The 17317-nt window shown below is 38.4% G+C and overlaps 1 protein-coding gene across 5 annotated transcripts in view; it reads right to left on the bottom strand.

The window, feature by feature from the left end:
* Positions 1 to 17317, bottom strand: part of CTBP1 (C-terminal binding protein 1) — a 234128-nt gene that overhangs the window by 33246 nt on the left and 183565 nt on the right. For 4 of the 5 annotated variants that reach the window (XM_066548746.1, XM_066548745.1, XM_066548749.1 and 1 more), the window contains one exon: positions 4119 to 4273. In XM_066548746.1, the coding sequence (XP_066404843.1) occupies positions 4119 to 4273 (155 nt within the window). Of the gene's footprint in view, positions 1 to 4118; positions 4274 to 7604; positions 7807 to 17317 lie in introns of those variants that run through there. The other variant, XM_066548748.1, reaches the window with a different exon arrangement.

The following is a 17317-nucleotide window of genomic DNA, read 5'->3' as shown; positions in this document are numbered from 1 at the left end:
TGGATTTGTCTGTATCAGTTTCAAAACATTTGTCACTTTTCACCTCCTCTTTGAAATGGTCTTTGATAAAACTGCCATCACTAGAATTGTTTCTATATTTAATTCCTATGTCAAAGTGTGACTGAAAAATTTCAAGTTCTCTTAAACAGGAAGTTCAGATTGAAAGTTTTTTAAACTTAGAACTACAAATATGGAAATGCAGTATCCTTTTGAAAAATATTCCATGTTGGGTTCAGAAAACAGAAGTCAAAGGATCTGACACATTCTACCCCAGTCTCTGCTAAGGCTGGGGCAGAGGTTTACCCAACAGACTGTTCCAAGGACTAGTCACTGCTTTCATCAATGTTCTGGTCAACTGAGTAAATGCTTGAAGCTGTAAACCCAGTCAACCACACAGTTTTTTCTTCTACCTGATCTGCAACAAGATGTAGGAAAGTACATAATTACAGAAAAAAAGAGAATGAAAGAACGTACTCAGCCTAAAATAAACTCTTGACTTCTTTCCAGCCTGTACATTTTGTTTTAAAGACCATTCCTAATCAGTTGTGTTTCCTGTCTTTTCATCTGGGTTTGCAAGAACCACTATTTTCTCTCTCCTTGGTTGAGATGCCTGTTACCAGTCCTTGCACATTGTTTACATTTATTCCTCTTGATCTACACAGCACTTCCATGTTACAGAACACACAGCAAAGGTCAGGAAGCCCAAAAAGCAAAGAACATGAACTCAAAAAAATCTTGGGCAACACAAAGACCTCAAGGGTATGCTTGAGTCTGTTATGCCTTTAAAGGTACAGAAGTGGAAAAGAGCAGCAATATTGCAGGAATCAGAGTGCTGGGTAGGCTGCCAAGGAGCCAGGAAAAGCAGCAAACTGTGAATGGCACTGAAACGAAGAGGGATTGGGAAAAAGAGGCAAACATACAACGGAGCATGAGATAGTGAAAAAAGAAAGTTGACCTGGAATGAGGATGGAAGCAAGCTAAGTGTTTTTAAATAATTTTTTTGGATGAACAACTGCATTTTTGGCAGAACAAACCAAAACACTGTGTACACTTGGAAGCAGTCTTAGATAGTTACTGAGAGAACTTATTTACACATCATTAATTGTAAAATAAAAGCCAATTTAACAGCAGTGAGTAACTTTTATAGACAGTAATGCAATCTCCAATAAGAAATTTGAACACTGAAATCTTAAATATTTTTACCCTAAATGACAGAAGTTTTCTGACAGGATGCAATGAACCGAACTCCCAGTTTTGCCATGATAAGAGTTTGACAAACGTAATACTCAACTTCACACAGCCACATGCAACATCTACAATAAAACAGAACTTAGAGGTTAAGGGATAACAACATCTATTGCAGCCCTGCAGACTGGCTCAAAAATAAACTGCTTTCTCTAGGCAGAATGGGAAACAAGGAGACAAACCAAAAAACAGTCAAACCTTACACATGAGTAAATTTCTGAAGAAGCATAATAAATGACCCTAACGACAAAGTTATTTCAAAATATTGGGTCACTCTCAGTAAATGTCAGAATTCATTTAATCACTGGCAGCCTGATTTTCCAGAAGGAGGGAAATTTATCTTCACCATCCAAGTTGCTTTCCAAAGCAGTGGAATGGGGAACAAATGCTTTGACCTGAGATGAAGCACAGTTCTACCAGATGTTAGTTCTTATTTGCAACTTTACAACTTGTTACTTATGTTCCACAGTTTAATCTCCTCAACCATAAGAAGTGATTGGTAAATGAACTCTTGGCAGAACGGAGTTGCTACAGAACTGCAACTCAGTTACCCAGCTGGAGAAAACTTTCTTGAATGAGCACACACAGAAAGGTATTTGCCAAAATCCTGCTCCTGACCCTGCACACAAATGGCATTCAAATCCTTGCTTCTTTTCCACCTTTCTTTTTATGTTAAAATCTCTCAGCCTGCTTGCTCCTCTATGAAAAACTACCTAGCTTGTAGTCTCAAACTTTGCTGTGTCACAAGCTATAAATTCTCCTTTCTACTCTATTTTCTTGAAAAACTGAAAACACAGTATTTTAAAGTATGAAAACAAAGTATTTAAAAAAGTCCCTGAAACTCTCCTGACCAGCAGAACTCCCTTCTGCAGCTTCCAAAATGTTAATTTCTCAAACTCTGACTCCTCAGACCTCTGTGACCAAGGCTCCACAAGTGTGCAAGCTGAGTTAATATGGGTTCCTGCTTTCCCAGAGATCCTTCTCATGTCTTTCACTCCTTTCCTCCCCAGCTGATTCTTGGTTCACATCTCTCCCCCTGCCCCATTACAGTCACCCACCTAAGAGTATCAAACAATGTCAATCACCCTTCTTACCCAGCCTAAACTTCCCAGCCTGTGGCTTGCTCCCTGCAACTTCACATTAAATGTTTCAGTATCTGCTAGCCTATGGATTCAGTAGCTCTTCTACCTATCTATTATCAAAATCTGTATTTTAAATAACAGGGCAACATCATTTAGTATGGCCACAAATGTGTATTCAGAAATACATGAACAGTTTTAATCCTGCTTTAAATATGCAACTCTTAATTTTAAAACCTTTTGTGAAAACAATTTTGAATTTAGCAAAGCACCATTCCCAAATAATGTATTGTGCAAACAGTACTAAAATACAAATATTCCTCTAAAGATAGGTGAAAAGTAGTGATTTTCCACTGCAGATGAACAGTGAACACTTTTCACACATAAGTGAACAGTGCTTAACACTCCATAAAGCTGCTCTTTCAGCTTATGTTAAAGGAAAATCATACAACAGTATGATAATGAATTCTGGTATGTGACTTTTGTTTTAGAAATTTATTACCTTGCAGGTCCAAATGTTTTAGGACTGTCTCATCCTTTAGGCAAGTAAAAATCTGTATTATGGCACTGCACTGATAGGTACTGAAAATATATTTTCCTGATGTATTACTGAGATCATTGAGAATTAATTATTTTTGTATAATAAAAAGCAAAAGATGCAAGCTTTAGTATAATCCCCTCAATACAGCAGTTTGTGAAGATTAGCAACAATTACCTATGTCACTCATCAGTTATGCAAATACTTTTCCAAACCTGCAATTTGAGAAAGACATACTCAACCTCAAGATCTGAAAAGTTAATTTATTACACACCACTGCTAACAGAAAATACCCATTGTTTTTTTGCAAGGCATTCATGGCACACAGGAATTCCCTAGTCTTGATGCACCAGAAGTAAATGATGTTGATTTTAGTAAAAAAACCATAAACCTATACAGGTGGTGGAGCAGCCAATGCTATAGTGTTCACCCCAAGAGCAGACTGCTCTTATCTACTAATAGAACAGCATTTATATTACTTATTCTTCATGTGTCATTTAGTTCTTGTAAATGGAATCCATGTATTAACTCCTAACAGTGGTGTGAGAGAGGTAAACAGTAAAACAAAAGCAACTTCTCAACATGATTAAAAGGAAATACACAGAAAAAAGGCATTCTATCACATTTTAATTCTTGATATATAATAAAATAAAAAGAAATTGGGAAAAAAGCTTGAGTTTCCTCTAAATTTAAAAAAAAAGTGTATTTTCTTTGAACCGTATATATTAAGCTTTATTATATTAAAAATCTCAACAATTATCTCTTGCAGATCTATTATGAATGAAGACTGAGAAGTTTTCAATTCCTTGCATGTGTCCTCAAGTTAGGTCGACATTCACCACATTTTCCATGCAAATTTTGGGTTAGTATTTGTTTTGAAACTCCTTTCCAGTGACATTTCTCAGTGCACAAGGCTGCCTAATCCAACCTGCACAATTCCCTGGCCAAACAAAGGAATCAGAAAGTTACCCACACACACAATCCAATACCTGTGGTCTGTCTTTCCAGGAAAAGGCTGAGCACCAGAAATGTTTCCAAGGAGCATTTCAAGATATCATGTAGTAGTATTTTGCCCAGAAGTAACTCTGTCCATGAATCTTAATTCAGTAGGGAAGCAGAGGGACAACATCCAATGCACTAAAGCACAGCTCACCACAGACACTGCAGTAACACGTTACAGCTGACACAACACTGTTCTCAGTCATTAAAATACTTGCATTTCCTACAACACCTCAGCTGTCCCTCTTCAACATTACCTTTTCATGAATTTCTTGTGTAGACTGAGCATCACAAAATGCCACTGTGGCTACATCCTTCAGAATAGGCATTTCTACTGTACAGTCCCTGCCATCCAGCAACGCTACCAAAGGGCGCGGGTGCATGGGCCCATTCATGATCGGAGGTCGAATGCCTGCAGAGAAACAGAGAAATCTCGTTATTCAGGCCATGCAAATGGCATTAAAAATAGGTTATAGCTAGTCTGGTTTATTCTGATGGCAGAAAAAGATTTCAAGGACTGAAGCTAATAAAACAGGAACAAGTTTATACTCAGCTGCCAACCAAGCACAGACCTTATGAAGAAATTCCATGGAGGTTCAGAAGGCTGAACTTTGAAAGATGGATAAAAGCACTGAGGGAATAGTATACTTGTTTTTTAAAGATACATCTCACTGCACTACTAAGTGTCTGTGCAACCTTGTTCAACCTTTAGGTTTTGACTGGATTCCACACCTTTGTGAGCTCTAGAAAGAGTGAGAAATATCTTGCCCAGGCTTGCAAGAAGAGTGGAGGTTATGGAATATAATAAGCAACTCAGTGAGGATTTGAGTATTCAATTTACATATATAATGATGATTCTGCTGAGACTAAAATTTAACTTTAAAAAGCCTACAACAGCAAAATTTTCCATTTACTGAGGATCCAGTGTTAAGTTTACAGGCAAATTGCTGATCTATGTAGGTCTGCTTAGACTTAAAAAATTTTACCAAGCAGTTCTATATAGCTTAGTCAAACACATCATACTTAATCCACCACTGAAAATTCTTACAAAACAGGAAAAAAATGTCCCTCCCTAAATCAATGACACACTCTGAACACTGTGGAGTGACAAAGAAATTCATGTCAACTATCTGGGAGAAGGAAAATCAGTCCAAACTGAAGACTTAATTTACATCCTCCTTACAGAGTCTGGAAATGAAAAATAATCCCTAAGATATTTAGAGAGCATCTCTTTAACAATACAGATGCTATAAATACACAGAAGTACTCAAGGGAATAATATTAAACCATTGCATTTACTGAAAAAGTTAAGCATGGGTGGGAAAAAAGACTTCCTGAAAAGATAATGAAAAACAAAACGAAGATTAAAGTACATTTTTTCCTCTTTTAAAATAAGAAGTTTTAAGCACTGCAAAGTGAATCAGGCTAGATATTTCTTGTATACAAATTTCAACAGATATTTTTGTTGCAGTGTCAATTTTAAAACATTGCTTATTTTCTTGTTAATCCAAGTTGGTCCAACAACAATGCAAATGCCTAAGGGGCCCCAGTTAACTTCCACAAGCAATCCCTGCATCTTAAGTCCCAGCCTGTGTCAGAAAGCAAGTTCTGAAGGACTGGTATCTGCATTTCAAGTGGATGGAAAATCAGTAGAATCGCAGCTATACAAGTATCTGATGAAGAAAACCAGCTGCTGGGAAAAGAGATTTTCACAAGTCAACAAAAACAGCATAAAACCTGCCCCTGGGACCAGCCTGAGCTCTGGGGCTGAAGGACATCTCCAGGGACTGCTGCCCTCACAGTCCCTCTCACTGGCCTGGCCTGAACCCAGCAATTCCATGTCCACTCCTAAGCAACTCAGCACAGCCCAGTACCACTACCATCTGGCATTTCAATTCTTCACCTAGTCAAACAGTTTTTATACCTGAAGATATGAGAAAAGCAGTCACTACATTTGGTTCTTTTCTGTTCTACTTCCAGCACCTCCCCACACCTCGTGATACCATGGATTGACTGATTCTGCAGTACTCTCACGATTTTTCAGATGGGAAAAAACATCCACCAGCAAAGTTTGTTATGGAAATTACACTGTTGCAAAAACACCCCCTCCTAACTGGTACTATGACAGACAAGCTTAGAAATGCTTCTGGTACACATTATTTCAGTAATATTCAGCCACCAAAACTAAATGAGAGACATTAATACATAATTTTTTAAAACTGTGCAGCTTGATAGCTTATTATGGATACTTGTTTGAACCAAAAATGGCCACATAACCCTCACAGAGGCATTTTTAGTAAATAAACTACATACCAGTAATGTGGTACAGGACACAAACACTAGAATATACAACATAAAAATACTTAAGGTATTAATGGAACAATTCTATCCTTTAATGAGGATTTAATTACAAAACTCCACATTAAATTTACTTAAAAACATCCTAGGATAAAGCATGTTATAGACTTGCTCACATTTTTTTAAAAAACAGTATATATAACAGCATTAATAAAATGCAATTATGTCTAGAAACAAATGCAAAAATGACATTGCAAGACCTCTTCATTTTACTTAGAGTGACTGTGCTCACTCAACAACTGAAATGTCATGGTCTCGTCAGTACAGCAAAGCCAGAAACTCAATAACAAGTCTGAATGCTAGCTAAAATAAAATTTAAAAAACAAAAGAACTTTGATACTAAATTTGTTGCAGATTAATGAGGAAAATTATGATTCCCTCAGAGCTACAACTAAAGCACCTCTGTCAGAGCAAATAGTCCAAACTGAAAAAAGTAGATAAGATTAAAAACTCTCACTTCAAAGCAACACTTTTCTGACTAGAGCTAGCTCAAAAAATCATGAAATGTTACAGCACTAAACAGAGCCTTTTCAGATAATGATTTCTCTAAAACACATAGAGGTGTGGCATGGTTTTCCCCTCACACCAGTATATCTAAGATTTCAACCAAATTACTTGTGTAACATTGGTGCTAAGGGGAATGCCAGGGCAAGCCCCAAAGCACAAGAACAGAGTCAAAAAAACCCAGAAGGAGGAACCCTCCCTGAGAGATTTTAAGGCTTTGTTAAGAAACCCTAGGACTCAAATATATCCAGTGACCTTGACCACAAAAACCCTACAAACCTTTGCTTGCTAAAATCCTTTCTGAACTTCAGCACAGACTTCCTGTTGCACAATCTTTCTGCCTAAATCTCCTGCCCCTGAATGGGAGGCAGCAACTCCCACTTCAGTTAGCTTCCAGGACTTCATCCCAGTGGCAGTCCCTACCTAAAGGTCCCATTTGGGAAGACATGGCTTCACTATGAATCAGAAGCTTTTGAACAAAAAGCTTCCTCTTCCAGCATTTAGATACATTCTGCCTGGTTTTTATCTGGGAATGTCACACTGCACTGTGCCTTTTCAGGAGACCCTCGGAGATGCAGCAGCAAGCAATGTGGATTTAAGAGCAGTGTTTTCCATGCCTGCATTTACTGTGAATAATGCAGCTCTGTGCCAGAGAGAAGTAACTGCAAAGTGGGCAGAAGTGACATTCAACACAACAAATGTGAAACTGATTAAAAAAAATAATTTCACTTAGCTGGCTTATTTAACAGTATCATGGTACGGCACTTCACATTACACAGGTAACAAAAATTATACCATCCACCCCCACATCCTATAACCTTTGTTATGGGAAAACAATCTTAGTTTATCCTAACTCAAGACTTTCAGGAACCCCTACCAACCTGACATTTCTTAATCTGAGCTTGATTTCCAGGACCATGAATTCGATTTCTCAATGCTTTACAATCTTCAGTATTCTGAGGCAAAATAGCAGCCTGTCATTCCATCCTCATTTCCATGTCTTTAATTTTTCTTGCAGTCTCCTGTAATCTTGAACCAAAGCTTTTATACTTCTTATCCACTGCAACCTCTGTAGCCTGGATGGTGTTCAAATTTTTACTAAAAATTAAACACAAACAATACATTAAAACAACGTTAAGGGTCTGACTCGTGCTCACAGAAGGCAGGAAACTCAAAGCTTCTCACTGCATCTGTACCCTTCCCCCTATGGCTGCTGGCTTTCCACCACACCTGCTGTGCTGCCACTGGCCATTAACATTCCAGGGAAACCACTGGAGTGTTAAGACACACACTGCACCTTGCTCAGGACAGCAGGTGTATTGTAAATACACCTACCTGCAATGGTGGGCACCACCCACATGGCCAAGGCTTTGCCTGGGTGAGCAGGGATCCAGGGATAGGGTATGATCTCCAAAATCCCCCTGCTGGAGGGCCAAGCACTCCAGTGGGTACCAGAGATGGAGTGAGAAGCCTTAACTCTGAACTTGATGGTTTTGCTGGGTGTAAGTCAGGCCCTTAAGGTTATCTAAATGTATTAAAGAAAAAACCTAACTTTCCCAACAGCTCTAATCCAGCTGTTAGTCTGGGGTTTCTGCCCTGCCCCATGTGGAAAAAATCTTGTGGGGAAGCTCTTATCCCAGTAACAGCTACTGTGCCAGTGGCTGCTGGGTTTTTTCTAAATTAATACCAGGTATAAGGTGCAGAGACAGAGCAGCTGTCCTCAGGCAGCAGCTATTCACCATGTGGCTCACAGCACAGTGCCCTTGCACAGCTGCAGTCTGGAAAAAAACCTATCAAAACCTTATTCTAGTCCAGCTCTTATGGAAATAAACTTGGGAATTGAAAAACCAGTTTTCAGCTGCAGAACCTGAGAGGAAGCCAGCCTTGTGCACAACTGACTGTGGATCCCAGAAACAAGGGGATTCATGAGCTCACCATGCAGCTTTGCAACCAGAACAGGAGTGGAAGGGCTGTGAATTCTTTTACCTTCACACCTTTGAGAGCATGGGGACTTAAAGGTGATCAGACCAACCTTAGCACACAAGATGTATTTCTTTTAAACTGGGAAGAAGCTGCCTGAGCAGGGTAGTGTCCTTCTCCTCCCAAATCCAACCTGCACCTCGTGCTCCTCAAGCAAAGGGGCATTGTTTGTGCTACCCTCCAAGGGGGAAGAAGCCAATGCCATTGGCATACTCAGGACTGCAGGGAAAGAAAGCTCTCCCTGACATAATCCAGGCTGTTAAAATGTGTTTCCAACTTTTCATAAAAACAACCTTTTATGGTCCAAACTGACAGTAATTGAAGAATCAATTTGCCCAAATACTGGAGGAGATCTCAAAGTAGGCTGCCACGGTTTACTGACATCACAAAATGTACTACAATGCAAAGCTATCAAGATTAATAATAACATAATTTTCACATTTTTCTACTGCTGATTAACTCAACATCATTAGGCTGAGGAGTGTCTCATATAAGGCACACATGTTAAAAGTAAAGGACACTGTCAGATTTGTAGGCCCAAACCTTGACCTACCTTTCATTTCTTTAAATCTGTTTGCAAAGTCCATGTAATTCTTTAAATGTGTTTTTCTTTTTTCAAAACAAATGCTTCAATTCTTTTTTCTGAAAAATACATCAATGCCAAAAAGCACAACACTTATCAATAACCCTATAATCACAAACCAACAGGAACATGAAATGGAGGAGAGCAGCCTGGCAAGAGAGTTTTCCTGTCACTGGGGATTCTTACAAGTGCAAAGATTAAATTAGGAAGAAAAATCCCTTGACAATATTCTTTTCAAAGAATTTGTGGTAAAAAACTTCCTTTGTACATTGTAAAACATCAAAGTGATTTACTTTTTTTACAAAATGCAAACTACTGAAAAATCTCATCAATATTTACAGAAACAAGACCTGAAAATGACAGGTTGGACATTCAACTAATTCATAGTCTTGCACATGTATAATGAGACTAACCCCTTTGGCATTTACCTTTATTTTATATTCTTACCTAGGTGTAAATTCAGTGAGAGCTGTCACTTATTTACCATAAACCCTCACAAAAATTTGTATTATTTTCAAAAATAAATGCTAATATTAATTCAAGGAAAGAATGAATTGTCAAAACAAACAAAAAATATCCCCCTCATAACATGAACACAGAAGCTGTTATGAATTACATTTGCCAATATGCACTATTAAAATTCCTACAAACCCCATACTTAAAAACCATATTTTAAGGTTTCTGACCTATCATGCATTTTTACATCTTGGACTGTTTTGGCAGGCTCATTGTTTTGTGCACCATGAACTCAAGTTCAAGACATTGAGATTCAAGGTACAGCAAAACTCTAAGGGCAGTCAATTAGAAATTTAAAATACAACTCAGGTACAAGGATCAGTGAAATGGATACAAGAAAAAAAAAGAACATTTATCATCCTTCAGTATTGTGATATTCAGCATATTTAGATGCTGAATTTGCAACACAAAAATTTCATGATTCCACCAGAATCTGAGCCAACACTTTTTGCTGTTGCCTTCAAGATGAGCAGGATGCAATTTCCTATGATTTGGGATGCAGGGTTGGAGGGAGGCACAGGGGAGAATACTTTAAAATAAAGAACACCAACAAGAGACAAAAAAGTGACAGCCACCCTCAGAAGACTGAATTATGCAGCAGATTAAATTTAATTTCCTTCTTTTCTCATCTCATTTAATGCTTCTAACTATATTTCTTGAGATTTTAGGAACCTGCTGCAAGGCTTATTAAAATTTAGAGGAACAATCCCAAACTGATTTTGAAAGTAACAAGATGGACTTCACAGTACACATGCAAAAGCAAACTGAGCAGAAGCTGCACTTAAAGCTCATGTGCAGCCCCTGGGGAAGTCCCCAGGGCTCAGAGGTTAATGCTGAGCACACTGGGACTTTACTGGAAGCACACAGTGGATAAATACTGCTGGTATCTATGCTTTTTATTTACCTGAACTCAGTAAGAACAAGTCATCTTCCTTCTTTTCTTTTTAATTTGCAGGAGACCAAGAAAAATACAAGTGGTTTCCTGTGCTGTGTTGACCCACTGATGTGCAGACCAGTCACACCCAGCTGTACCCTCCTGTTAACTGTGAAGGCTGAAATGCACCCAGAGCTCTGCAGGACACTCCCAGCTCACTCCCTGACATAAACGTACACCCAACACCACCACTGTGTAATTACACCCCAGCCCACAGCCTCCCATGAGTGTAAGATTTCAGCACATTTCACTTCATTATTTCACTGCCTGTGAGAAATGAGCCTGGGCACCCAAGCAATCACTCCAGCAAGACAACACAACAGCCTCAAAGTATTTGAGACAACTCTCTTGCTTGATTTTCCCTTTTGGTACAATCAAAACAAAATAAGCCAATGACTTCTGCTCAGAAAATTCCAAATTCCCCTGCTGTTACTAGAACCTGAATCACGATTCCTCATTACTGTTCCATCTCACACAGCAAGTAAACTTGCCATTCTCAGGATATTATTCTGACAATCATGAGGACATGGGGTTTAGCTGTGGTTTTTAATAGTGATCCCTAACCAGTAGGGTTTTTTTTAATCTAGTAATTTTGCTCTTATTTGTCGAAAATCTGTCAATGTGCATGCAAAATCCTAAGTGCCTGTCAAGGTACAAAAACACAAACATCCCACAAGGCACATCTTGAAAGCCTTTGATCAGAAATAATGTTCCATTAAGGAGAAACAAAATAATCTGGCAACATTTTATATTACACATGTACTTCAAACATCAGTGTGAAGACTGGAAGTATTTCACATCTGTCAAAAAATTACTCAAATTACATATTTGCAGTATGCTGTAAAGATATGCCTAATCTTAACTAATACTATTCAAAATAAGACTGAAAACAGTATGAATCACACCTATTTAATGTAAAATAAATAAGCAGTAACAGCACTATGCACTGTGGTAAAATGTTTTAATTTTCCACCACCACTTAAAAAGCAAAACAAATTACAATATTCAGTAACAACTATATCAAGTACCAAACACAGAAAGTCTAAGTACCTGCAATAAAACACACTTAAAAAGCAATGTTGCAGCAGTGTTGTTTTCAAGTAACAGATACATGAAAGCAAACTCCAGAGAAAGGCAAAACATCATAAAGGACTGAGCTCTCCTTGGATGTGCAACATCTCAGTGCCTGTGCACAGTGAGTATTTATCTGTTTCAAATATGTTTAGCTTTATTAAGTAATAAGTGAGAGAAGAGGGAGGATAAATAAATTGGCAACAGTGGAGCTGTGCTAGTTGAGTTCACTTACATCAATCTCAGCTTCTGAGAAATTCTGGCTAAGGCTGCCAGCTCCTGTTAGTTATCCCACAGGTTTTACAGTGACAGTGGAATGCCCCTGTCCACACACACAGTGGCAAAAGCCACAAAAAACTGCTTGGTCACTTACAGGAATCACTGCAGTGAACTTGGGGATGGGACCTGCAAATTAAGACCCAACGAACTTGAGAATTACAACTCTCAGCAACCACATCTGCCCACAACTATGGACATCATCTCCCAGTTACTGATGGGGCAGCTTCTCCAAAATACAGAGCTGAAGGCATGAACCAAGCCTGCATTACATTCATCCCCACAATGCACCATATGCTGGGTATGTATCAGAATATACCTCCACTTTCCCCTTCCCCCAGGACAGTGACCATGGAGCTGGTTGATTATGGCACCTGGGGGTTAACCCACCCTAACAAGCTCCCAAACTCTGGTTTAAAATACAACTGAGCTTATATTTCAGACCATAAATTTTATTGGTGGGTGGGTGTGACTTTAAAAAAAAAAGGCAGAAAATTCCTGCTGGCAGAAACTGGAAAAACAATCTGTTTCAACAACTGCACTAGGAGCAGAATGATTAACTCCCCGAGCCATTCCAGTAACAATACAGATCATGCCAAGACTTACTAAAACACTTTCCACGGAAGAAATGGTACTGGAGATTTTTAGAGCAATCCTGAGGATAAATAACACCAGACTAGACCAGGCTGGCCAAAGAGGATTGTGCTGCACATGAAGTGCATCAGTGGCCCTTATCCTCACTCCTTTTACCCATGTACTCAATAGAAAGCATGCAACCATTGCCATTCCATTTTAAATCAAGTTATCAGAACTAACATCTTGGCTGTAGTTTTGATAAAAGTTCAACAGCCACATAGTGTTAATTTAAAATGTAATTCCCTCAAGGAATGAGTCTTGATGTGCCCATGACATATGCATTTGAACTATGAAGGAAAAAAGAGAATGAATTTTTTTCCTCTCACCCAATAATGTTACTCTTCTAGCAAGTTATTTTATTCCAGCACGTTTGGGTTTTTGTTTGTTTTGCTTTACACCACTGCCTGAGCTGGAAATATTCTTTGAGAGAAAACACCACTTTTTAGCTTTGTCATTACAACTGCTTTCAGAGTATTAATTTCACATTATGTTTTAAAGACACTGCCAAGAATTTATTACAACATAAAATTTCTGAATGTAGCCTGTATTAATGGCTACACTCTGTGTTTTTCTCACATTTTAGATGCTGTACAGGAGTCTGTCTCTGAGAAAGAAACCAAATAATCCAAGTGGAGCCAACATCAAAGGCTTCTTTTATTCTGATCCCAAACACCAAAAGCAATTTCTCCAACAGCACACCTGTACTTTGACCCAAGAACGTTAAACTATTACCTGAGACACTCCTTATTTTCCTTATCAAAAAGTCTGAAGATAAGCAAGTGTGGGGCCTCGGATAACCAAATCATTTTCACAAGGTTTATTTTCTTTCTTAAGGTCAGGAGGACACTCAGATGACACTAAAAATAACAGTATGGAAATGTTTTACATTTTGAACACTGACCAAGTTCTTTGTAACTCCTTTTTTTTTATTTTGGGAAAGCATCAAATGTGACACATTATCCTCTCAGCTGAACATTATGATGCTGTGTGTCAGCAACCCTTACAGTGAAACAACAACAACAAAAATACTGTGACTTGTTTAGGGATGGGGAGAAGGGAGGAAAGCTGGAAACTTTAAAGCAGACAGCTAAAAACTTTAAAAAACAAGTATACATTTATATACACACATATACGTAGTCCAGACTGCTAAAATGAGCATATTTAAAACAGGACAATTCAACACAGCAGTAAGGATTCTGGTAAATAGGGGTAATAAAATCCCTCCAGTTACACTCCATTATGTTCTTCTGAAAACCAAAACAACTCTAACAAACACTGAACCTTTGCAAAGGGCTCCTTAAAGCGTTTTTCTCTCTCCCTTTCTGGTTCCTCCCACAGCCCCTGACCTCTGCTGCTCTCTGTCAATATAAAGAAAATGGCTGATGATGATTACAAACTAGAGAACGGTGTAGTAGTAAAACTGAGAAAATTTGGAGTATAGTGAAATCAAAATCCTGCACCTCCCATCCAGGGTCCTCTGCAGCTTAAATAATCGAACTTAAATAAATAGCTTTTTCTGAAAAGATACTCATTTTGAAGGTAAGCAAACAGGATGTATAAAAATGACAAGCTCCCTGAGAACCAGCCAGTAACAACAGTCCAAGTGCCAAATAAAACAGGCAGTTTAAGGCAAAAGCCGGGTTTATGTTATCATGTTACATTTAATCATAATATAACCAAAGCACATGATGTAAGAGAGCTGTTCTACCGAGCTGTTCTTTAAGTAGAAATTTGAGTTTCAATTACAAAGGCTCTGGTCTCAACATCACAGTTAAAGCTGCACAGAAAAACAGTTCAAATTGGGAGTTATTTCCATGACTTGATGAGAGAAGCAAAATATTTCTTCCCACACATACCACATACTGAAGGGGTTTAGGGAAGGCTTTTCAACATTTAAAGCTCTTTCTGATGGTGAAAGTCAGAAATGTTTAAAAATGACCTATATTTGCATTTTTTTTACTAGGATTGATAGTTTCTTTTAGTCTCTGCAGTTTAACCATTTTCAACTTGAAAAGGATCCGTTCACATGCACAAAAATGCTTTGCAGATCATTATAAATTTTTCAGGGCACAAATCATGTTGTGTCTCTGTAAATTGCATAAAACATTTATCAGTGCTAAAAAACCTCAGTAACAGGGGAAGGATTATAAAAGGAATTATTGAATCCATTATTAAGAGTTAGAGAATCTTAAGGCAAAAGGGTACTCATCACTCTTGACATGGATTTCTTGCCACGTTCTCTCTCTGACTCTGTATTTTTGGTGTGATCGAGCGCTTGTATTTTGGAAAATGCATTTACTATCACATTTCTCTGTAAATACAGTTAACATGACAGTTCATAGTTTTATTCTAGCCTGTGTGGTTCAGCATAAAAACAAACTTGCTCCAGCTCATGTGGCCGCCAATGTGCAGGCAGAGACATTTACAAAATCTGCCCACGGCACATCTGTGCATCACACAAATGTCATCTCCCCCTCTCACAGCGACAGCCTCAGACTTCTGCAGCGACACACTTTGGGAAAAACAGACAATTAGAAGAACTGGACCTCTTCTGAAATAAAATACAGACTGACAACAGTTGGAGAAGCAATTAAATTGGTCTGGTTTCCATTCGATCGGATGTAGAAAAAAAAATCCCAAAATAAGAAACCTTACTCTGATTCTTCTAGGTTTTTGAAACCAGAAACAGGAGGGATGGCAGTAGCAGGATAAACAGCAGCATGCTGAAAAGGCTGCAGGAACACTCTATTTCTGCAAGCCAACAGGAAACACATTACTTTGAATTTTATCAAAGATAATCATCACTGAGTTCATGCAAAGTAAACTTGAAACTCATTTGGTTGCTTAGAAAGTGGACAAGGTATAGGGAAAGATGCTGGAAAACGAGTTTAACTGCTTCCTACTGACTGTGATTTCTGAAAAACTGGGAGAAAATGACAGCTGAGAGCTTACTCTGTGCAATACAACAGCTATCAGGTAACTCCCAGAAACCAAGAAACCATTATGACGATTTTCCAGAACATCACAGAAGAACATGAAGCTTGAATCCTTGAACTTGGGAATGAGGCAGAGTAACAGGTCTTCATAACAGGTTATTTTCCCTATTTTCTGGATATAAAGCAAACCAAATTTGTGCAGGTATATCACTGCAAAAGTAAAAAAACCAGCAGTTATTACTTCTGCTCCCTAACTTTGGTTACAGCCATGCTCCTTTTGCTTAGCAGGTATTTTGACAGCACAACAATTATTTCAGAAGAAACTGTAGCTTTTAAAACATTTTCATCAATCTTTTAATTCATTCTGTTCCTTTGGGTTGGGACTGTCAACCCACTTACAAAAGGAAGATGAAAAACAAGTGCTGAGAATAACAAATGAAATCTGAAAAATAGCTCTTAGTGACGAAAATTGTACATCCATGAGTAGCCCAGGTGAGAGCCATTTATTTCTTCTGCACTGTAAACCAGATTAAAATAAGGTACATTCAACCAGTGATTAGATAGGTGCTGGTCAATGAAGTTAATGCTTTAAGAAGAAACTCCACCTGTGCTCTTTTTTTTTTTTGAATAATGAATTAGCCTTACTTCCTTTTGAAGTCTACACCATCACAATACATTGTGAAATGTGACCCTCAGGCTGAGATAAAATTCTCAATTTAATCAGAGCTATACATCCCTTAAAGCTTAAATTAAATGGTTCACATAAAGATAATTAAACTTTTATGTCAAAAATATTTAAAGGACAACATAACTAGTGGCTTAATTCTCTGGGAGGTCTGACAAGGACCCACAGTAGAATATGGGAGAGCTTTCCACCATATGGGAAGCCTTTGATTTCAGTGAGTAATCTACCCACTTCTGGATAAATGAATTTGAGAAGGGACACCAGCCACACTCAACATCTGGTTAAAGAATGAAAAATATCTAAGAAGAGGCTGTGCTGGTTACTGAAAGTTTAGTTCCAGAAAGAATATGAAAGAAGAGTTCAATCTACACCAGAAACTTTACAATTCAGTATAGGGATTAAGTGAATTAATAGTGGGAGCTTTATCCTCAGCGTGGTTCTCTGCAGCCCTTCCTGGGCCAGGAGTGCCATCAGGCATTGCAGGGAGGGATGGGGAGGGGAAAAAAATCAAATTTAGTACATCCTGTCACCAGTTACTCTGCAGTACACTAAGACTGCTGTGGGATCCATTTTCTTTTTCAACAGATGTGTTGAGAGAATGAGGGTGGGGGCTTGAGGGGAGGAAGGAAAGGTTTTACTCTGCATGATGAGACAGTGTCACACAGGAAGCGCCAAGGCCCAGTGTCAAACTGCTTTTCACAGCTGCATTAGGATTAGTGAAAAATCTGGTCTGTAAACTGCTGGAAGAAGCCCTCATCTGCTGTACTCAACTCTCTCTACTTCCAAGAAAACCACTGGCAAGTTACTACAAGAACAGTTTTGGTAGAAGGGTTTGGCATGGAGCTAAATCTTTCTTTTCTACCAAAGTTATCTGAAGAACATATGAAATGCAAAAATAAAGGGATTGCACCTAGAGGGATTGGTTTACTTTGTTTTAGTTCTGTTTTTTTAAACTGTCCAGAGGGAATGAACAATAT

Source organism: Molothrus aeneus, chromosome 4 (genome assembly GCF_037042795.1).
Source record: "Molothrus aeneus isolate 106 chromosome 4, BPBGC_Maene_1.0, whole genome shotgun sequence".
In the NCBI taxonomy this organism is placed as follows: Eukaryota; Metazoa; Chordata; class Aves; order Passeriformes; family Icteridae; genus Molothrus; species Molothrus aeneus.
Note: the sequence above shows the minus strand (reverse complement) of the source record. Positions and strands in the feature narration are given on the sequence as shown.